The sequence below is a fragment of the Anomalospiza imberbis genome, chromosome Z (genome assembly GCF_031753505.1).
Source record: "Anomalospiza imberbis isolate Cuckoo-Finch-1a 21T00152 chromosome Z, ASM3175350v1, whole genome shotgun sequence".
In the NCBI taxonomy this organism is placed as follows: Eukaryota; Metazoa; Chordata; class Aves; order Passeriformes; family Viduidae; genus Anomalospiza; species Anomalospiza imberbis.
Window position 1 is genome coordinate 24,486,052 of NC_089721.1, and position 23,375 is coordinate 24,509,426.

The 23,375-nt window shown below is 38.2% G+C and overlaps 1 protein-coding gene across 6 annotated transcripts; it reads left to right on the top strand.

The window, feature by feature from the left end:
- Positions 1-8: 8 nt before the first annotated feature.
- Positions 9-20,841, top strand: LOC137464789 (protein FAM240B-like). 6 transcript variants are annotated; one of them, XM_068176313.1, is made up of 6 exons: positions 9-93; positions 11,824-11,975; positions 12,386-12,498; positions 12,622-12,787; positions 19,278-19,422; positions 20,698-20,841. In XM_068176313.1, exons 4-6 carry the CDS (start codon positions 12,643-12,645, stop codon positions 20,774-20,776), a joined length of 369 nt encoding a protein of 122 aa, XP_068032414.1. In that variant the 5' UTR covers positions 9-93; positions 11,824-11,975; positions 12,386-12,498; positions 12,622-12,642; the 3' UTR covers positions 20,777-20,841. The 6 variants fall into 6 exon arrangements, with proteins under 6 accessions (XP_068032414.1, XP_068032412.1, XP_068032415.1 ...); XM_068176312.1 differs by lacking the exon at positions 12,386-12,498 and adding an exon at positions 10,257-10,339 and having other exon boundaries at positions 29-93; XM_068176311.1 differs by lacking the exon at positions 12,386-12,498.
- The last annotated feature ends 2,534 nt before the right edge of the window (positions 20,842-23,375 follow it).

A 23,375-nucleotide genomic window follows, 5' to 3' on the forward strand; every position in this document is an offset into this window, starting at 1 on the left:
TGGCCACAGGCTTTGATGTCACAATCAATGGAGGTTCCACAAGTGAAGAAAGAGAAATCCTGAAGAAAACAAGAGAAGATAAGACATTATTAGGTAGCTATGGGCTGATTAATAGTAAACAGTAACATTAAAAGCCATGTACATGAATTGCAATCAGCACCATTGTGTTAAAATGCAGCTATATTATTTGCAGTGTGTAGCCTTTAGTGTGCCTACAAGCCCTGACCGAGGGTGAGATTTTTCTGTGCTGGGCACTGTATAAGTGCCCAGGAAGAATGAACCTGTCCTCAGCAACTGATACACTGAGGGATCCTTTTCCTACAGTTAACAAAGTATCTGCCACTGCAGTCTGGCTCCATACTCCAAGGCAAAATCCTTAGCATGCACACACTCCTACTTCAGTCATGTTTCATCAGTCCTGTTGGTTTTACTGTTTATTTTCCATCTCCTCTATACTGCTCCTCAATAACATCAGCAAAGGCACAAGTCACCAGGAGATGGCATCATTAGAAGTTAACAACACTGACTCTCAAACTTTGCAGTCAGATACAAGTGTGAGACTGAATGTAGCATTAATGACTGAATTCCTGAGCCTTACAGTACTGATAAATCCTAGCATTCCCAAAGCAAACCATAGCAAGTATTTGAATGCAAGGTGTGAATTTCTAAAATGTAATTTTCAAAAGATGAAGCTGCTATTATCTGGTGCCTTGGCTACTAACCATGTATCTCTCTGTATGAGCTAAAGCTGAGCATACTGTCAACACTTAGCAAAGACTAGTCTTACTATGGAATCCATGAAAGACAGCTTTTCCCAGGCAATTAAAAAAAAAAAGAAAAATCTTGGTCTGGTAAAAGTAGCATACAATTATATAAATGCTTTCACAGACAACATCTATAAAAGTTATGGGAAATAATATAAAATTGTTCAAGTGTTTTTCACATCACCATTCTACTCATGTTAAACTTGCACAAAGTGAATAAGTGTGATCTGACCTGTGGCAGGGATGAGTAGTGATTCTTGTATCACTGTGCAAAGTCTTAGAGAAAGTGAAATAATTGCCTTTAATCTTACTGTTCTATCAAAGAGACTAAGGAATCCACTCGCTGGGTTAAGTGTGTCAGAAAGACAAATTATACCAGCTCTGTGTGCATGGATTCCAGGGTGTTGAATACTAATTTTGAAGGAATTTTATCAGATAGCCAGATGAAAAGAACTAACAGGGACTTGTTACTTTTCAAGAGTATATGCTTTCCCTGGCAGCTGGCAATTAAAGTTTGACAGCTTTTCAAGAAAAACAAATACAATAGGCTTGAAAATATTTGTTTGTAAAATATTCTGGTCTTATGAAATTTTACAGAGAAGAGGCAGAAAAAATAAACTATTGTATTTTGATAACATCACGTGGAGACACCATAAATAAGTACATGATGATAGCTTAATTAAAGTACTTCACAGAACTCAGTCTTATAGATTGATGATAAAGAGGAAAATGTGTCAGTGTGTGAAATAATATTCCTGAGAGATAAATTAGTTATCTGTGGCATTTATTGTTTTTCCTCAACATTCTCATGCACTGACCTTGATATTCTGCATATGTAATTATCTTAGATATAATAAAAATATTCCTTTAATAATTCAAAATATACTGAAACAGGCACTGTCATATTGGCTGCCTGGTCTCTTTTACTGTATCTTTCTGCTCCTGAATACTGATGAGAACTGCTGCTAGGCAAACTAAAGGGTTGCTTTAACCTTATAAAAAGCTATGAGTAAATAGCTCTGCCTGTGATAACACTTTCAGGAACTAAGAGTAAAACAGTTATGTCAGTTAAAATAGTATGTCAGTTACACCAGTGTATCTCAAATCACAGAATTATTAAGGTGAGGAAAAAACATATGATGCTCTGGGTGGTGAACTTTCTTTCAGTGAGTTGATGCAAAGTCTGTGCTGGATGTCCATTTTCCAACTTCACACAATATCTTTAAGGGTACAGCTAGGCTAACACCATACCTGTGCACCCATTTAAAAGCAGGCAGCACAAAAACCTACAGATTTTTATCTGTTCTTCCAAGAATCTTTCACATATAACTATAATACTATCTCACTACCTATTTGTTCTCTCCTTGCCACAGTCTACCTGCAAACGCACAAACATCCCACAAGTACAACCCATTCATTTCCAAACAGCATGTTCCACTCATCTTCAATTTCAATATGTGAAAGTGTTTTCTGCCCAAAATGCTTCTATCTGTCACATGGAACTGACATGCTCACAGGTCTGTGAAGGATCATCTCACAGAGTCTGCCCTCTCCTACAAATTTAGATTAAGCTTAAAAGATCCAAGGTCTGATTTCTACTCATTCTATAAAGAAAAGGCACCAAGAAGAGCCAAGGGAGCTGAGTTTCAGGAGCAGCCTGAAGATAAAGTAGGCAAAGATCAGCTCCAAAAGCCAAAGAGCCAGCTCTAAGAGTTGATCAAACAAGAAATTTGAGTAACTCTTCTTTTAAGGTCAGGTTTAAGAAGCAATTTAGGTAAGAAAAAGTGCAGAAGCAGTAATATACTTCTAAACCTAGTAAATGTTACTCCTCACCCTTAATCCAATCAACAGAAATATAACATAACAGACAGGAATTTTTCAGTTATGGCTGAAAATTGCAACAGATTATTTTATAGATTGTGGGTAGGATGAATTCATTTTGGTTGAAGGGTCTATGTTTCCCCACAGACTGACATGCAGGATATTTCTTTGGTACCCTTTTTATTCTTCACCAGCATTTGTATTTCAGGAAGGAAAAACAACCCAGAATATACATCTAATATGGTTTTAAACAAATTTTAGTAACCTAGTTAACAAAATCACCCAAATTTCTCCTTGCATAAGTTGCTGTGGTGACCACGAGCATAGAAACTCATTCCAAAGATAAATCTGGAAAGGAGAGGCCAGTTCATATGTACCTGATACATATAGTATGTGGTGGAATCTTTAAGCATCCCTTCTTCTTGTTTAGTGAGGCCTAAAAATGTTGAGATATGTACAAAACACATAGAAATATATTATGGCTACAGGGGTGAAGTCACAGGGAATAGGGCCTATGTTACTTGAAGAAGGAGTCATGAACCTGTGTGTTAGGTTTGCACATTTTTTTATTACTTCATGTTTTTTGCTTTGGTGCATGCAGTCACCTGGTGCAGCCAGTTAGAGGAGCAGCTCAAGGACACAGGTTCACACAGCTGTTGGTAGATAACTTCAACTCCAGCTAATGGTGAAACCATGGCAGAAAAAGAGGAAGTGGTCATATAAGAGTAACCACTTTGCAGAAAGGTAATAGGAGCTCATAGTTGTAAAGAGGAGGTACTGCCTATCAAATTCCCCAAAAGTCTCAATGTCCTTGAAAATAAATGGTGGACTCTCTTAAAATCTTTAAAAATTAAGTTTCAAAATAGTGGCAGGACTATTGAAAAATACCAACAAAGGATGAACATAAACAAGATCTGGTTTTGCGATGAGAATCATAGATGTTTCTCAACTGCCTACACAAGATCGTGAGTATGAAGTCAAATGGGGGAGTAACAAGGGATTCAAGCAGCACTCTTAGCACTGGCAGCCTTCTTGTCAGGATCAGAGGAACCATTGGTACTGATTTCATGGAGCTTACTTTATATTGAAGGAGGTTTCTATTTCAGGCCTATTTCTTTTATAGGGTCATTGGTTTATGTAGTTACCTTAACACCAATATGTAAGAGGGATTTTTTGACTCGGGATCAACAGTCTCCTTGGTCCATATGGCTTTTCATTTTCAGAGCTGCTAAGCACTCATGACTCACCAATGTGTGTTCTGGTTGCTGACCCCAAGGTCCCAAGTATATTTATACAACTTGTGGCACAGTTTGGAAAAAGGGTAGATGCAACAGGAGAACAACCCACTTAAGGACTTCTCAGAGATTTCCACAGTTTCTTGTTTTCACCCTACTAGTCCAAAGCACTCAAGATGATGCTCTTCCACTAGGAATTTCTACAATCATCCAATACCTTCATCCATGAGGCAGCTCTCTGATAAGAAAATCAGTGACTGATTCAGATGCCTGATATCTACTTGAAGGATATGGACAGCAAATGTACAGCATTAATGGTAGCCAGAAGGCAACAGATACATTATACAGTCCAATAGGGTCAGCTTCTCTCATCCCATAAAAATAGGTATTTTCCCAGAAATTATTGATCTGGTAAATTTTTATGTACATGTACAACATAATGGCTAGAAACTTTGAGCAGTTAGCGTACAGGAAGGACTAGAGAGAGAGAGAAGAAGAAAGAAAAACATACTTGCTTTGAACATAAAGTAGTACAGCAAACATATTTGCTGAGTGGTGAAGCCCTGTGGGTGCTATGTTGTCCTGATCAGAAGGGACAATGACACAACTGCTGACAAGAACAATCTTCCCTTCAAGATAAAAAATTTCTAAACACAGGTGGAAAGCAAAAAGTATATTTCCTCCTGCTGCTTTTTTCAGACATAAATAACCTTTAAAAACTTAGAAGTTCCTAATTTTGCTGGTTCATTTAATGAAGTTATTAATTCTTCTGCAAACCTAGCAGAAGAAGATCGTCCTTATCCTCTATTATGAGATGGAGTCATAGAATCTTAGAGTCTTTATGTTGGAAGGATGTTCAAAGCCATCTAATACTATGCCCCTGCCATAAGCACTGATACCTTTCACTAGATCAGGTTCCTTAGAGCCCTGTCCAGCATGATCTTGAATGTTTCCAGGGATAGGTCACCTACCATGTACTTGGACAATCTGTTCCAGTGTTTCACTAGCCTCATCATAAAAATTTTCTTCCTGTATTTATTTTGAATATACTGGGTATAATTTTAAAACCATTACCCCTTATTCTTCCACAACAGGTCCTACTAAAAAGGTGTTAAGGTAGCCATGATCCTTCCCTTGTCCACTGATATAGTCACTCCATCACAGAAGGCCACTGGTCAGTCAGGAAGGACTTGCCCTTAGTGAAGTCACGCTGGTTGTCTTGACTCAAGTCACGCTGGTTGTCTTGACTCACCTCCGCATTCTTCATGTGCCTAAGCACAGCTTCTAGGAGGATCTGTTCCGTGATCTTTCCAGACAAAGAGGTGATGCTGACAGGTCAATAGGTTCCAGGATCTTCCTTTCTATCCATTTTAAAGAACAGGTGCATTGTCTCCCTTCTTCCAGTTACCTGGAACTCCACTAGACTGCCATGACTTTTCAAATATCATGGAGAGTGGCTTGGTGGCTGCATCAGCCAATTTCCTCAGGGATTTTCAGAGATACATCATGTGAGGTCCCAAAAACTAATGTACATTCAGGTTCCTCAGGTGGCCATGAACCAGAGCCTTACTTACAATCGGAAGGACTTTGCTCCTACAGTCCCTCTCTTGAAGTCCACTGGTGGCAGAGGTGTAGAAAGAGAGAAGGCCATTGAAAACTGAGGCAAAAATGTTGTTGAGTACCTCAGCTGTCTCTTCATCCATTGTTACCCATCTGCCAGTCATGCCAGTCCCATAAGGATCGGATCCATCCAGACGTGTAGTTTGAATAATAAAAGGCAGATTGGCATCTTCTGTCAAAGCTATTCTTGAGCCACCTCCTGGCGACTTTCCCCATATCTGAACTGTGTGCTTCATCCATCAAGATCCATTAATCTACACTAAGCAGACAAGGTGCTCAGCTGCAGAGTAGCAGTGGACACAAGAGGGATACAAGCACAGGCCAGGAACAGGACATTAAGTGACCACCACCATACCTCTCCACTAGCATCTCTGTGTACACGAGGAAGGAAGACAAGATGATAGTCCAGGAAGCAAAGGTAAGTATGGGGATGTGCTTTAACAATACACCTAAACAGACATGGCTCTGAAGAATTTTCTAATATTCAATCTTGTACTCAGTTCCTAGAAGGAGAAGTTATTTCTGGGTAGATCCGCACTATATCAACTTTAGCATAGGTCAAACTTGTACCAAAGAAATTTTGTCTTCAAGTTAAAGACTTTGTAAAATACATTCTGTGAAGGTTCTTGTAGTAAACACTAGGGATATAATAGCTCCTTACATGAATTTGATTGATATGTCTGACACAGTAAACATTTTAAAATTTTATCATCAGAACCTATGTATACAACAGACAAGGAAAGAATGCATTCTGTTCATGTTCAGAAAAAAATTTGTAGCTGATGTAACGTATCATTTCCTTTTTTTGTTGCATTTAAAGTTACAGTGGTACACTTTCAACAACTACAAACAAAAGGTTCAACTTCTGATACAAAATATTAGGCGTTTAAATCCATACTTAGGAAGTGGCCTAAATGGTTTAATTTGCCATAGCAGTCACACTTAAAATTATTTATCATCTAATCTAGTTTGCATTAGCTATATACATTAATGCAAAGGAAAATAAGCAAAACCCCTCCAGCATTTCTACTGGCTTTCATCCCTCCTTAAAGTCATCTGTTTCACAGATGACAGATCTGTGTCTCCAAGCTGGTTGACTAAAGAAGCAGAACTTCTGCAGTGCTGGGGTTGCCAGCATCTGCTACAGTGTGATGGCCCAGGCCACTCCTTGCTGTAGTGTAGTTAAATGATCTGTATCTGCCATGACTCAGGTTTTACTTAACACATACCTGGTGCCTTTGTAATCTTGTCAGCAATCTTTGCTCGATGAGGATGTATTACCAAGAGACTTTTATAATGGCAATTTCTGGCAGCTAATGGTCATTTCAGGTGTGGGTTTTAAAGAAACATGTGGGTCATAGCATTTCATATCCAAATTACTTTTCATTGCTGGATTGAGAGCAAGAGTTAAACCAGATTTCTTTCCAGGAATCATACAAAAGGCAGAATAGGCCCTCAGATCCCCCACATTCATGCTCAAACTCTTCAGCCAGCCAGAATAAAGTCTGTTTTGCTTTTTTAGCGCAGATACAGTCCTAACCGGAGCCAAGAAGCAGCAAAAGGCAGCCTGCTTATCATGTCGTTTAACTGACATGGTGAAGCCCTGAGACACAGATCTCTGATACATTGGTAGAAGCAAAGTAAGTACATCTGTGCTTGGTTTTAAGTAGAGTTTGAGTTAAAACTGGGATTCAGCTGGTGCACAGAAAGGGTACAGCTACATTATCCTTGAGGTACTGAAAAAGAAACTGCAACCACAGATTTATGCACAACTATGCAAATCAGTTTTAAAAGACTCTATCATCCTTCTTCTTAGCTTACTTTACCTTCTTCCCAAGTAAAATAGTTCAAACTCATCCAAAGATGGCTTGAGCTTCCATAGAGAAAACAGTGAAGTAGCATTTGCCTCTATAAGAAGTACAGAGTGCTCGAATATTTAAGTCCTATGGGATATTAAAAGATGACAAAAAGTCATGCAATCAATACACTGCCCTAAATTTCTACTTCCCTATCATCAAAGTATCTGACATCATCACATGAAAATTAATACCAACAGCAAAATCCCTCTGAACTTTCATTAATTAGTTAGCAATAAGTTTGATGTCTCAAAAAGCTCCAGTTCAACCCATTCAACTATTTCTAACTGAAGCACCTAAATTTTGACTGTATATGAACTATAATGTTATTTAAAAACCCTTAAGATGCTGTTTACTCCACTGAGATATTGTTTCTCTTCACAATTTTTCTGCCCCAACTCCAGCTCAACCAATATGTGCACTGGAGAAGGATCTGCATTGGCTGATTTTAACAGAGGATCAAAAATCTCTTTCTTATGCTCATTAAACTGGTGCCTGAGGGTGTCTAGAACAATTTTTTTTCCTAACTCCTGTGTCATAATAAGATGGAAAATCATCCATGTCAAAATTGCAGGCAAATTCAACACATCATAGAAGCCTTTCTGGACAGGTCACTATAGAATTTCATTTGGACTAGAAGGTAGTGTCAAACACATAGAAATGCTAGGACAGAGAAGGTGATGCCAGCAGCCTTCTCCTTCCTTTGCAGTAAACTTCTCCACTGCAGAGCACAAAATCAGGCTAATTATACTTCCATATAGAGCATCTGCGTATCTAGCAGCTCCAGTGTCTAAATTTCAGCTTGATCCAATTTAAACTGCTTGAAAACTTTACAGTCCTGGAAAAAATAGAAGCATGGAAAAGCTTCAGGCAGGTGACTAATAAGAGCATTACAAAAAGCTACTAGTGGATCTTACATATCTAATTTTTCTGATTGCACAAAGGCAATGTCATGATTACAATAAACATTAAGCAGCCTTTCTAAATGTTTCAGGTGTCATAACTGGTGCCAGCAAGAAGTTTCATTCAGCTAATAAAATATGTAAGCTCTTCATTCTGCCACTTTACTGACCTTGAGATTATCCTATAAGAAGTATTTATAAAGAGAACAATTGTGTGTCATAGGCATGGATGATATGATGTACGCACCATTGAGAATGCACTCAGAGGAAAAATCCTTTTTAGATGAAAGGTATTCTTGTATACAAAGTGGAATTCTGGCTCCTACATAATTCTGATTTTTTTTAATATTATTTAAACAAGTCCCAACCACCCAATCCAAGGCTTGTCCCAAGAGAGGAAAAATGAGTTTATAAACCCCAGTGAAATTAAGTGACCTTTTCAGTTATCCAGTCATGACAATTTTTAGTCCAACACTCAGTGTCATACCCAGCAGGCAAAGCACTGTCATACCCAGTAGGCTTTTAAGCAGGTGTGTTTTCTCCAGATATACTCTCAGATATGCCAACACAACATAGCCGGGTTCAAACCAATTCATGTGCTACCGGGGGACAGGGAAACATCGTGTCAACAGCATGGTATTGGCTGCAGGGCAGTCCAGCAAAGATCATCCTGCCTACTTTTTCACTCTGGAGTACTAGACCTGGTAAATGACTTCTGGTGATTTTCCAAGGCAGGTTTTAATAAACTCACACTTCAAGTATTTACAGAAGCATGAAAATCAGCTTCTGTAAATTTAACAATCAGCTTTCTTGGGAAGGTAGTGTTTTGGGCTTGTGAGACCCGGTTTTAGTATCAACAAGGGACACAAGCGTAGCTTCTATGAGATATTCTGTACCTAGTAGAGCCAATTCCTGGCAGCTTCAAAGATGAATGTGCCACTGGCCAAGGCTGGGTCAATTAGAAATGGTGGTAACATCTCTGGAATAACATATCTAATGGAAAAAGAAGTTATTGTGCAGATGTAAGTGCAGCCAGAGAAGAGCAGAGTGAGAACAACTCTGTAGACACCAAGGTCAGTGCAGAAAGAGAGGGAGGACCTGCTCCGGCACCAGAGCTGAGATTCCGCTGTGGCACCTGGTGTAGCCCATGGTGAGGCAACTGTGTCCGTCAGCCCATGGAGGTCCATGGGGATGCAGAGATACACCTGCAGCCCATGAAGGAGATCTACATCAGGACAGGTGGATGCCTGAGAGAAGACTGTGAACCTTTAGAAGGCCCTTGATGGAGCAGGCTCCTGGCAGACCTGTGGAGAGAGCAGCTCAGGCTGGAGCAGGTTTTCTGGTAGGCCTGTGGCCCTGTGGCCTGTCCTTGCAAAACTGCACCATGTGATCCAGGTTAGAGCAGTTTGTGGATGACAGTTTCCCATGGGAGGGATTTACATTGGAAAAGTTTGTGGAGAACTCTCTCCTGTGGTATGGACCCCACTCTGGGGCAGGGGAACGACTACTCTCCCTGAACAGGGGCACAAACATGTGATGAACTGATTGTAACCCACTTTCCCCATCTCCCCATGCTCCCTGGAGGGGAGGAAGTAGAGTTAATGAAGAAGGGAGGAGTAGGGGAAAGGTGTTTCTAAGATTTACTTTACTTCTCATTATCCTGCTCTGATTTTGTGGGTAATATATTCAATTAATATCCCCTATCCAACAGGTCTGTTTTACCTGTGATGCTATTTGGTGAGTGATCTCTTCCAGTATTTATCTCAGCTCATGAACCTTCATTATATTTTTTTCTACCCTGTCCTTTTGTGAAGGAGAGAGATAGAGAGGCTTTAATGGGTATCTGGAATCCATTCAGGGTCCAGCCACTATGTAAAGACATAAACTAATCAGACTCCTAAACTGATCAGACTCCTACTTTCCAACTCAGTAATCAGCTCCATTCTAGAAATTGTGACGTTTGAAGAGGACTGTTAAAATTTCTGTGACCTGTGCTGCTCCTGGACCAACGATGACATGGTCCAGTAGTGACAGAAATCCCTCTTCACAAAATGCTAGCTGCCATTGCATCAATCTAGAACAAGAAGGATGCGAATACCAGGTGCACAGTGAATAAAAAAGGAAGCTACCTCAACAACACAGTACAGTACCTGCTTAAAAAATTTACCTCTCCTGATTTTATTTCCTCTAGCACCAAAGAGAAAAGAAGCATGAGATTACTTAATTGGCAAGATTCTGTGAAATGTCTTTTCCTTTCACCTCCTCTCCTTTAGCATCTTGTCCAAGAATACCCACAGAGTGAAGGGTCCAAGGTGACAAAATACAGACTAAATGTACCAGGATTACTCGTGCAAGAGTAAGAGCTGACTGCTACTTTTATTTCCAACTCTCCCACACATGAACAACAGCACACAGTCAGAACTCTAAGACAGGATTTGATTCTTGCAGATAAGTAACTCCTCAAACACCCCAAAGGTCTACATTCCATCCATTATTTTGCAGATTCTTCTGTGGTATCTGCTAAGCAGATGCTTACAAGAACTTTTGCATACTAGATGAGAGCTGTTATCCAAGAAGTTCCTGGTAAGCAGCTGTAAGATGTGCTTATGAAGTAAAAAAGGGCTGAGGTGCAAAACAGCCTGAATAGTTTTCGGACTATATAGAAAGGCTGCCCTGCTTTTGAGAGTGAACTATGTTTTTCCAGTCACCTGTCACCTGAACTTTTTTCACATATGGGTAGTCCAGCAGAGTACTAGTTGTGTCCAGGATTTCTGGATGCACCATTTGTCTTTCATAAGAAATCACTGTGAATGCACAGATGAAAGGTTCATTGTAAATGCAATCAGCAAGTATAATAAACAATGTACCTAATCTACTGCAGATGACCAGAGCATGTGCAATGTCTTATCACATTTTGGCTGTCCTTTACACAGGGCATCTAAACTGCGCAAATGTCAATGCTTCTAGAGAATATCTGAACCAGAAACACATGTTCTGGTCTGATGAAGCCTGGACACTGAATTTCACTCCTGAAATTCGATCTTTGCAAATGTTTATGGAAGGTATTGACTACATTAGAAACAAAACAAACCCTCAAATTCATTGCAAATTTAGGAAGATGTGTTTAGTAAAAAGGAAGTGTCACTCAAGTTCTGAGTCAAATAGCAAGGAAGCAGTTCTGTTGGTCTACAGCACCATGGTGGTTAGTGCCACTTCTCCATCAAGTCTGGGCTTCAACTTTTTTCTGTAATACCATATTATTTTAATATTCACCCAGCAGATTGTATTTGTGATTTCTAAAGCCAGCCAGAATCTAAGCTATTTTTCCAAAAATAGAGCAATCAGCTTTACCTATGACATGCTGTTGTTTTCTTTTTTTGATGCCACAATGTATAATGGTCCCAAAGCTCTGAGATCACACTACCATTGTTATCACATGTGCGGAGGGACAAGCTGATTTCTGTGTTCTCATATGATATGAGGTGGAATGACACACTGGAGAAAGTTAATAGGTACTGTTTCTAAGGAGTTAGAAACAGTATTTAAATTTCCAAAGATTTATTTCCAAAACCTGGTCAAAATGTATTGACCAGGTTTTGGAAACAGATTAAATATTCCTTTACAGAGAAAGGCTGTAGCTGCTAGGTTTTGCACATGGCTTTTGTGCTGTAAAGGAAACAGCAGAAAAAATAAATAAGGAAATATGAACTACATAAAGCATCCATCTAATGGCTACTGCTTTGCTACTTGGGGTCTGAAAAATTGCAACAAAGGAAGGTAAGGTTAAAATAATCAGCAGTTGTATGAGAACTTCTTAAGCCAGCATCACATATGGTACATTAGCAATGTAGATGGATTTAATGAAAACTGAGATAAGTGCATCAGCCAAACCTACAAAACATTGTCCTCAGAAAATGAAATGTAATGATATAAGCATTCATCTGTAATAGAATTATAACAACTCTAAATGGTAAAAATAGTGCTGCTTTAATGCATTTCATGAGCTAACACTAAACATACAGGCAATTCCTATGACAATTGCCTTGAAGAGAACAGATTTTGTGATAGGTCATAATCAAGCACACATCCTTAGATTAAACAACACCAAAGTAGCGCATACTTCTGTGAGTCACCCTGTAATGCAAAACTGAGTGTGATTTGTCATACTATTTCAGCCTCCTTTACAGCTAAGGCGGTAGTGTGGAATTTTTCAAGCTTCATAGGAAGATTATTAAAATGGATAATACTAGCAGGCATTCTAAAGAAAATTCTCATCACTTGCCAAGTCATGCTCTTTGAGGTATCTGCCAATGTGGGAGGGATGCACGGTCTCAAGGGGGCCTGTGTTTCACGGTCATCTCAGGCAGGGGGCTGCAAAGTTCATTAAATGATCTTATCTCACTGTTGGTTCTGTTCAAAATAGCCTTGATATGATGAAGGATTTATGTTACCCACACTTCAAATAAAAAGTACCGAGGGATGCATTTCATTACTGCCCTGTGACACTGGAGAAGCCACGGCTGCAGTGGTAATATTCCTCGTTTGTGTCACACAGAGAATTTATTTGCTAGAAGAGTCCTGCTCCAAAGGTAAGAAAGTATTTGTTTTTTGTAGTGAGTTTTCCCTAATAATGTCAACAAGAAATGTGTTCGTTCTCTAACTTTAATTCTCACAAGTATATTCTAGGAAAGATGGGAGTGTGAGGAAAATGCCAGGGAAGAGTGCCCAGTTTAGCAGAATTCTAAGGAATCTGAGGAGCATTGATACAGAAAAAATATTTACAGATAATTTCCATGTCACAATCCTGAATAAAACACCAAGAGATATAGCTGTACATTCTCAACAGATGGGCTAATGCCAGCCAAGGTTACACACACACACACAGACACACACACAGACACACACACAGACACACACACACACTCACTCATCTCTCAAAGGCTTTTTAACTATGATCTGCTGCCTTGAGGCATTTTAATTCAATGGTAGACACCTTCATAGGAATCAGGAAAGGTTTCTCTTGCATGTTTTCTCTGAACTGGATGATCTAATAAAGGACATGAGCCCTGGGCAAAATTTATCTTCTTTGATCCTACACTGAGTCTTCCTGTACTCAAAAATCAAACAACAAAGCAAAGTGCATTCAAAATCTTTAACCAATAAATATTAATTTATGCTATATACTTGATAGTATGAATTCAGTAGTTCATAGGAGCAGGTTTTAAATATATCCAGCAGTGGGGAAAGTCTAATGATCAGAAACAAAATTTGATCTCATGAGCAAAACACAGCCACTTTAAATATGCCTTAGATACTGAAAATTAAAAGTCCATAAAAGTCAAAGGAATATATAGAAAGCTCAGGAAAGGCACTTGGACATTTATTTATTGCATACCACTTTTGAATACCTGTTTGCTTATTGCTCATCGGACAAGTCTCTCAGGCACATGGTGTGACTCTTGGGGTTGGTCCTGTGCAGGACTGGGAGTTGGACTTGATGACCCTTGTGCGTCTCTTCCAACTCAACTTACTCTATCACTCTATCAAACGCAACTCCAGCAAGAAGTGGAAAGAGATTTTCCAGATGGAGCAACAGAGGTGAGGAAACCAGCCAGAAAGGTGTTTGAAAGCATAGGTCCAAATCAGTCAGGTTCGGTGGGAGGGCTGGCATAGGAGGTGAAGAGGATGTGAGGAGAAACACAATAGACATGATGCCAGAGAAAGGAAAAACAAAGGGACCTTTCACGGAATCTCTTGGCTGCAGGCTGAGGGAGAAGAGACAGTGCAGAATGAAAGGCAGCAAGTAGCAAAATATAAAAAAACAGGCATGGGAGCAGAACTAGGATAGTAATAAATAAATGGGTTACCTAGAGGAAAATGAAAGTATTGATTGCACAAATGTTTTGTTCAAAAGTTTTTAGAATTTTAATCTTCAGCCAGAGGACTGCTGAGCCCTCTAGTACAGAAATTCAAGGCATAGAATCAGTTCCTTCCAGTTTGATATTTCCATTGTTCAGATGTAAGATATCCAGAGAAAAGTGAAAGCAGATGAAAAGGACTGAAGCACATCAGATGAGGACAGAATAAAACATAGTGCATGGCATTCAAAGGCATTGATATTGACAGAGATGTAAAACTCATGTAGCTACCACAAGTCTTCTCTTAATAAGTTTGTTTGTCCAAATTTTCTACCAGTGCAAAGCATTTGAAGAATAACTACTCTCCTTATTAGAAAAAATAGGCTCAGATGCATCACTTCTCACAGAAAAGCAATAAAGGATTGTGGGAATTAGGAGAAAGGATAATTGTTAACTAGAGATTGCTACATACTGCTTAAGTGAAAACATTTTAAAATATTAAAACTGTTTAATGTACCTGTTAGAAATAATTTGCTAGATGCACACCTGTAACTCCTACTAGCATTGCTCAGTCATGTGTCAGTATGGTTGTCATTTTCATACACAGAAAATTCACAATATGTGGAGAAATCCAATTAAATTGATTGCAATTTATACCCATAGAATAACTCCCTGACTGAACACACTCTGGTAAGAGCATGTATTTCATATTTTGCCAAACTAGGAAATACTGTTTGCAGAATAAATAACTTACCTAGAATTCTCTCATTTCATAGCAAACTCCAGACAACACTGTTTGCAAAGAAAAAGCACAGTTTGGTAGCAATGCTGAAGTGCAAATGAAAATAAAATCATGCAGTACACATGGAAAGTCACACATCTCTGCTGATGAGATACATTAGTGAATGTTTGGAAAAGACTGGGGCAGTTAGGGACTTGTGTGCAGCAGACTATAGCAGCCTTCCACATCCTCAGGCTGGTGCTCCAGATCATCCCCTCCCATAACTGCTCATAAACAAGGCAGAAAGGAAGCTGTGAGAGCAGGCTGTGAGAAACCTCTCCCACAAGTTGCTCACGAGTGGCACTCGTAAGATAAACTGCACTGTGCAACATGCCACACAAACCAAAGGGTACAGAGCATTAAACTAAAGTGCTCTTTTCTGCCTCTGAAGAGTTCTAACCAGAGTCTGGAGACCCAAGGTAGACTTAAAACCGGTATGCTTCCCTAGGCAGGATCTCAAAGGAAGCATCAGTCAGCCCTTTGAGATGTGAATTACTGCCCGCTGCAGAAGCAGAAGATAAATTACATATCCTGGACCCAAGGAAAAAGAGGGAAATCATGAAAATTATCACTAGTTCTCTTTTCCAAAATCAAAACAGATTTCTGATTTGTTTTACATCAAACAGTACCATTAGTCTGGATAGTATTCTTTCCTATATATATAATTCAATTTTTATCATTCAATGCATATATAATAACCAGTCACAAAGCATGGTCCAAGTAAAGTCAGAATAATAAAATATTATATTAGTTCTAGGGAAATGCATAAGACCCTGAAAACTCTGACTGACTGTGTTTTTAAGAAACACAAGAAGGAGGAAAATAGCTCTCTTGACTCATTAAAAGTTTTATAAATTTTAATAATACATTTCATATAACAATGTGTGCTACTAGAGGAAGAAAATCCACACTTTTCTTTACATTCTTCTGGCTAAGAAACTTTTGACTTCCAATTCTCTACTTGAAAAAGTGTTTCTGGCGGTGGTAGTATTTTCTTACAAAAATAGTGAATTTTAGCCTCTAACTATTTATTTTTTTTCTTTTACATAGAAGACGAGATGTCATATCAAATTGATCTTACATTCCTCTTTTGTTCTACCAATATAATTTCTGAGTTCCAGCTAATAGTACTAGTGTCACAGCTTCCCTAACTTTTTATGACCTCCTTTAGCAAATTGAGGCTAGATAATAAAAAACCTGCTCTAAAATTATTAAATCTAAAAATAAGCAGTCATCATCATCATGCATTGGATAAAGCCTTCCTAGAGGTAATCATGTTATTCCTTTCATTTGAGAGTGCCTACATGTGTCCATTGGCTTGCAACAATGCCTCTGTCAGAGAATACCAGAAAGAGCCTCTCATTATTGTTCTCTTGAAGGATTGCCACTAGAGGCTTAAAAAAGCTTATTTAGTCCTAGCTGTGGCAGGGCAGTTTAAGTCAGAACTAACTGCAAGGCCTATAAAAGTGCATCACAACTGCCTGTGTACTTTAATAGTATATTTCTGCTCACCTGTTGCATCATACTGAGATAATTTGTTCAGGCTGCTTTGAAGGCCACTTCCATGAAATCTTTTCAATTCTTCTCTTTCCCTATTAAATGAAGCCCCTTATCCTAATAACTCTGAATAAGGCTTCAAGGCATGAAAGTAAACTGTTTCCAGGTGATAACTGCTGCTGCAAAGTCATGATACAGGCTTAAGTCCTGTTACATTCATCTAAAAACAGCTGAAGTAGGAGAGAAAAATATGAAAGGTAGAGAAATAGTGATAGACTAAGTCTGATATCCCTAACTGCTCATATGCACTGAAAGTTTATGGTTTATAAAATGGATGGCAGGACAGAGGTGAATTCAAAAATCTATGTCTGTGATGCATAAAGGCAAAAGAAACCATGGGAGTTATTTCAGTGGAGGTATTGTGCAGTTCCTACAATCACCATGAACAGGCTCAAACAGATAATTCAAAATAGAGGTAATTTAGGATAAGGTGATTCTACAGTTCAGAGAAGCAAATGCCGGCATATTTACATATTGCATTTAACAAGGACATATGAGGGTCAATAGTAATGCAGAAATTCTGATGTGTTCAGTAACTTTGATCCTACTTGTACATATCTGAGAGTTCTCCAGCCACAGGGGAAATGAAAACAAAGAATATTAAGAACTGAGGAAGAGAAATTTTGGCACCAATATAACCATATATTAGGACAATATAAAAGGTTAAGAAAGAAGAATGACTTGGACAATGGTGTGCCTGATCAAACACACACAAAGAAAACACCACAGATCCCAGACAGAGAAAAATACTAATTCCTGTCCCTGCAGCACCTCACACACCTGCAAAAAAAGGAAGAAAAAAAAAAAAAGGTCCCCCCAAAGCTGTAATGGGTAGTATTACACACACTTTGTAGTCTCAACAGAGTTCTAACGTTCTTGTAAATACTGTCAGCACCAGAGGTAAAGTGAATAGCAATGGAAAGTACTTCTGAATACCTCTTTGAGTGGCTTTAAATTTTTTCCTTGTGAATTTTTTGCTATGGGGGAAGGTGCTAGAAAGACACATCTATAAAATGCATTAAACCCAGCACCAAGAACATATACAATCAAATGAGGAGGCATAACATTAAAAACCAGTAAAGGATATGAGTATTCTGAAAGTATATGCTTGGGCTCAATTACACCTTATAGGAATGAGTTCCATAATTTTGCCTTATTCAGGAGTAATATTTACCCTTACAGAAACCTGAAGACATTATTTTCTGGCAGTTTATGTTGGAGACCCAAGTATATAGGGGAATTTTTCTTCCTGCACTCCAGAAAGAGTTATTCTTAGAGATTAACTCCTAGGGTGGAAAGTCCATTAGTTTTACTTAGATAGCTTTTACCATATCTTTCTCATACCTTTGAAGATTACTCCTAGTCCACAAAAAGTTTAAAAGGGTAGGAACTGCCACCAGGGAAGAAATATTTGGGTTGACATTGATATATATGTGGATATTTATAGAATACATATATTTTATGAAAACATACACATGTATTAAGTAAACTTTTTGACCTGAAATTGGTTATGCCCTGGCACAGCTGTAGGTGTTTAGCAACACTTGCAATTCACATTACAGACTAATGTCAACAATTATACATACAGCTATAATTTGTTCAGGACTGGGAAATATGCTCAGTAATTCCTTTCTGCAAGAGTCAGGCTCAAGCATCATGCTTCTATTATTTGGAGGCCATGAGCTGACATATGAAGTCTTTATAGGGAACCACAGGGGAGTTACAGGGAAATCCTAGCAAAAAGGAGACCTTTTCAAAAGAGCTGATTTTGTCCTCTGCTCACAGAGTCTTTATAATGTGTCTGTCAATTTTTCACAAAACAGCCAATTATATAAGGATTATCAGTTTCCAGTTTTGTGTTTTCCTATGATACCTGGCAGGGGAATGGTAGCAGTTTCTTCAAGCTTTTCCAAGCTAGTCTTGAGGGGCTTGTTTTCTATCTCTGTATGGTTCTGATTAAAATAAATTAAAAATATTTTCCACAAATGCAATCAATGCATGAGAGGGCCCTAAATACTTGTTAAAAAATTTAATTATCTGGAAAATATTATAATGGCATGTTCATGCAAAAGCACATAACAATTTGAAAGACAGCATGGATATACTAATTTTATATTTAATGACGTTTTGAAAGTAATGATACAATTTTCTAGCTGCAATGTGGCATACAGGGAATTTACTGTTAGCCCACAAAGAGTCATGCTGAGGCAAATATTCTTTCCCTAGGATAAGATTCACTCCAGAATTTAAGATGACATTAACTAAAGCTGAAAGTACAGAATCCTCACAGATACAAGCATATATTCTATAAATTTGAATCAATTTGAAGAAGAGGGGAAAATAATTAATAAACAAAGTGGATTTTGCAAGTCAGCATCTTATGACATTATGTACATACTTTTATAGATACAAATTTCTACATTTCCAAAAAACACTAAGGGCTAGAATGATTAAAGGCAAATCATCAGAACAATAGTTACTTTAAAATTTTAGAGACATTAAAATAATGGGGCCAAAAAATCCCATTTGATATGGCAATTTTTTTGTTTGTTTGTTTGTGGGTACAGTAAAAAGTATCTTAATTGCTAAATTACAGAATACAAGAGAACTGTCCTGATTGTGAACATAAACACCATAGTCAGATGGAGGTGAGAGATATTTTAGGTACACAAGTAAGAATTCAAATCATTGTAGACAGTATATCCTCAAGTGTCAGAGCTAGGAAAGAAAAGCTTAAATAATGAGTCATGCCCACAGTTATCCTGATCCTACAAAAAAAATGACTGTGTGACCCTATTGATGAACATCAAGAATCTGCTTTAGCCATGAAAACAGATGTGGAACCAGTAACTTATCATACAGGTATTTAAATTTTTCCTTTAGAGAAAATGAATAGCCAATATATGCGTCATGAAGTGCGGGGTTGTGAAACCAGCGACCTGAGGAACTTCTGGGAAAAGACCATCGAACAGCAAACTCAGTATCTGCAAAATGAGAAAGAACGTCAGCGAAGAAGCGCTCTGACAAAGTGGGTAGTCTGCATCCAGAAAACTTACTTGAGTTTGCATTGTAATTATTTTTCTTTAAAAAGTAATACCAAGACTTAAGTCATGCAATGAAATCTGAAAGTAATTTAGATTTATAGAAAATAATACAGCTTCCCAAATTAGGATGTAATGCTAATGTGTTTAAGTTATGACTTAATAGGACAGCAGAATAATTCACTCTTGTTCCATAAATGAGTCCAAAGCATAGAACTTTCTGAAATTACCAGGACAATATTTAACAGTGCAGTCTTGAACATAAAGTCTTCTGTTCAGAGCAAAGCTAGCACAGATGTTTACCTGGCCCACATTCTTATTCTGTGGCCTTGTTTTCACAAGCAAATAGTTTGAATTATTTAAGATTGTTTAATTTGTGTATGGTAAATCCATTATAAAGCAGATGATCCAAGCATTCTGACCGAGGCAACCACCATTCATAGCCATATCTACCTTATTCAGTCACATTCCCTTTGATCAGTCACTGCAAGAAAGAGCAGTCTGCAGCAAGATCAGCACAGTTTCACTTCACATCAACTCTCCATAAGTTGAAGGCATATGAGAAGATGAATACTTTTGTTCTTTATTATATTTTGTTTTGAGGTCATCCAGTGAGAAGGCAATTTTCCAAAGCCTTCCTCATAGCTCTCCTTGCATTGATAGTTGAAAAATTAAGAGCAAGGACACCCTTACATTACTAACGCTGGATGAAAGAACACTAGAATTATTCTCCAGCATGTTTTATCCATTTGTGACTAACCAAATCTCAATGTTGCAACTCCTCAACCGGGAAATTCCTCTCTTTTCTAAGTCTTTCTGTGGTACCTAGACACTATCAAAGAGAAATTAAAGGGCCACATATTACTGAAAGCTACCTGCTATGGATCTAACAGAAGCTTCAATATCTGCAGTGTCTCCAAGCTGAGCAGGACAGAGGAGGGAGGCTGGGGAAGTGCTGGGTGATGTGAACCAGCAGGTGGCAGCAGGCAATCTCCAGTGCAGGTAACAAATCACTCCGGCACAGGCACTCGAGAGAGGGCACGCTGGAGATGGAGATGAACCACAAAGCTCAGGTGATCCCTCACTAGGATTCAAGAGCTTGTCCTTAACTACTATCCAGCAAAGAGCTCTAAAGGGGAAGGAGAATTTGCATGACAATTGGGAAAAAGCACCAAAGAGTATCATCAGTGGAAAAGATGAAGGGTATAAATCCATTCCGTGTAAAATTATGGGGACAAGCTGATCCATATTTCTGTCCCTAGGCTCAGAAATGAATGGATGGAGAGGCTGGAAAAACGGATAAAGATGTTGAGGACCCAATCTGAAGACTCATCCAGCTGAAGAGCCCACACTTATTACACGTTTGGGGGAAAATAAAATGTTTTGTAGGAAAGCGTGGTGTAAAAGCTGAAATCAGTTTTACTCTGTAGCTAAAATGAGCTATAATTAATTAGCTGTCATTGTTTGAAGTTTCATATGTGAAATGTCAATTGTTGCTTTTAAGATTATGCATCTGTCCCTTTATTTGATAGATGGAGAATGTAACACTGTGAAGTATTTAACCCTAATAAATCATGGTTCACTGAGATGAAGATGCCTGGGAAAGAGTTTAGTTACACAGTTGTGCTCTGCAAAAGTATTTCCTCAATATTTTAGGTTTCTGTATAGACTGACTGTAATATAATGAATTTAGATGGTTTAATGAATAGTAGACGTTTTATTTTTTTATGCAATACAGCCCAGTGCAGACTAAGGAATATGGGACATGCACAATGCCACCACATCCCACACCACTAGTGAAGCCCAAACTGGTGGGAGCTACAGATCCTAGCCGCCACGTTAGAAGTCACCTGTTAACTTGTTACCATATATGTATTGATAAACAGTCTCTGTGGGATAACTACAAGAGCTGCCTGATTAACACACATTAACTTAGTCAACCCATATTAGCTAACTTGACACACTATATCAGCATTGGTAGAATAATTTTAAGCTCTGGCACTGTTTCTAGTACCTGATCTGGTTTGTCTAGAGGGGGATTGATACCTCTGTTTCACAGAGTACCTTGGTGCACTTTCACAGCAGTCAGTCATCATGAGAGACAAGCATGTTCTTTCTTCTAGCACCTTTTCCCTCTAAGACTCAGTATTTATTCCTTAAAGACCAGTACTTTCAGAATTTAGCCATTTTCCTCTTCCACATTTGTCATTAGACAAAAAATGTTTTTTGTTCCCTTCCTAATGTTTCATTAGGAAATGTGGCATTTCTTCCAACAATATGAAAACATTTCAGGTGGCTGGTGTAATCAAATCACTTCCTTTTTAAGGTGACTGTCTTGTTGCCACCAAATGATTAGGGTAATGTACTGCAAGGTGGGTTGTTTTGAGCATGCTAAAAAGCTCTTCCCTGAATCACTTAACATTTTAGTCCCTTTTTATAAGATTGTTTCATTACCACTCTGGTAATGCATATTTCTTCAAAGCAAAGAAGATTTGAATTGCCTGTGAGGCAAGAAGAGAACAATAGAAGGGCTTGGAGTTTTAAAATATTTAGAAAATCTGGTCTTCTTAAATCAAAACAAAAATTTGAAGTGTTATTTTTTTCCCTCTATCACCTTTTAAATCCACTTCTGTGCATCCCAAGGCCAAACAAATTTATTATGTGAATTTGAAAATGTAAATAATGTTTGGAAAGTCTGAGGAATTCATAAAATCATGAAAAAAATTATGACCTTGGAGCACTAACTCAGAAATCAAGGTGCTAGCAGGCATGTCCAACTTAAGAGCAGAGTTTGCCAAACACCAGAGAAAAGCTGCTAAGCCCATGTTCTTTGGTTTATTTTTATTCTTAAGCAGTTTTTAAAGTAACATCAACTGTGAATATGAAGAATCACAACATAATTACAATAAAGCTGTGCTTAAGAAAACAATCACCAGATAGCGCCACAACTTAATATTAGGCTTTAGTAAAAGAGTCGATTTGTTCAAAACTGTCAGTTAAGACGTTTCTCCATCCCCTGTCTGTGCCAGGTGCTTACTGAAGATCCAGTCCAACTCCATCATAAAACAGTTTGGGGGTTTATATGATTTTGGTTGAAATAGAGCTTGAATTGAGCTCAAGGAAACATTTTCCAGTCTCTCATTCACTGCATAAGTTAGGGCACAAACAGGGAGATGGAAAACAGGGAGTCAGAGTTGGCATATTTTAAAAATTAAAGCCATAGCCCTGGAATAAGCTTTTGTTTGCTTATTACATAGTTTAGATCCTTCTTACTATTCCTCTCATAAAGCAAATCAGAATGAGGAAGAACCATAGAGAGCTGTGAATAAAATGTGACAGGAAGTGACTTCCATCCCAGTTCCTCATTGTGTATGCATGGTTATGTGGTCACTTAAGAATGCTCTGGAATAAGTCCCTATCAAGCTAGAACACCCTAAAATAATCTCTTTAAAACGATGAAAGGGAACTTATTTTTTATAGAATGTGTCTATTCCAGCTCAAAGCCAAGAGGAGGTCTGAAAATAAATTTCCAGAATTAAGCCACTTTCCTTTGAGCTTTATAATTCCATTTCCAGTGTTTAGATTAATTATTTCAGGTTCAGTTTCCGCAGTACTAGATTCGGGACTTTGGGCCATGTAATCTTCATTTATTTGAATACTAACAACATGTTTTGATACAAAATCCACCAGGGTAATGTAGGGGTAATCCACTTAAGAGTTTTGTAAGTTACCACACAAAAAACAATACATATTCAGGAAATAAATATAATCTAGAGTTAATGAGCAAAAATAAAGAGTCTGAAAACATGAAAATTTAAATCTAAATGTCAAGTAGAAGTTTTAGCAGAAGCTGGAGCAGACTCCAGGATAAAAGTGGTTCTGGCAATTTCAAAACAAAAATCTTAATCTTTTCTCTACCTTGAAGGTCACAAGAGTTTTA

Coding starts and splice junctions, on each gene's coding strand:
- LOC137464789 (XM_068176313.1), top strand. CDS start 12,643: ATGTTACCCACACTTCAAATAAAAAGTACCGAGGGATGCATTTCATTA. Junction 12,788..19,277: donor AGAAGAGTCCTGCTCCAAAG/GTAAGAAAGTAT, acceptor TTTTTCCTTTAG/AGAAAATGAATAGCCAATAT. Junction 19,423..20,697: donor CGAAGAAGCGCTCTGACAAA/GTGGGTAGTCTG, acceptor TTCTGTCCCTAG/GCTCAGAAATGAATGGATGG.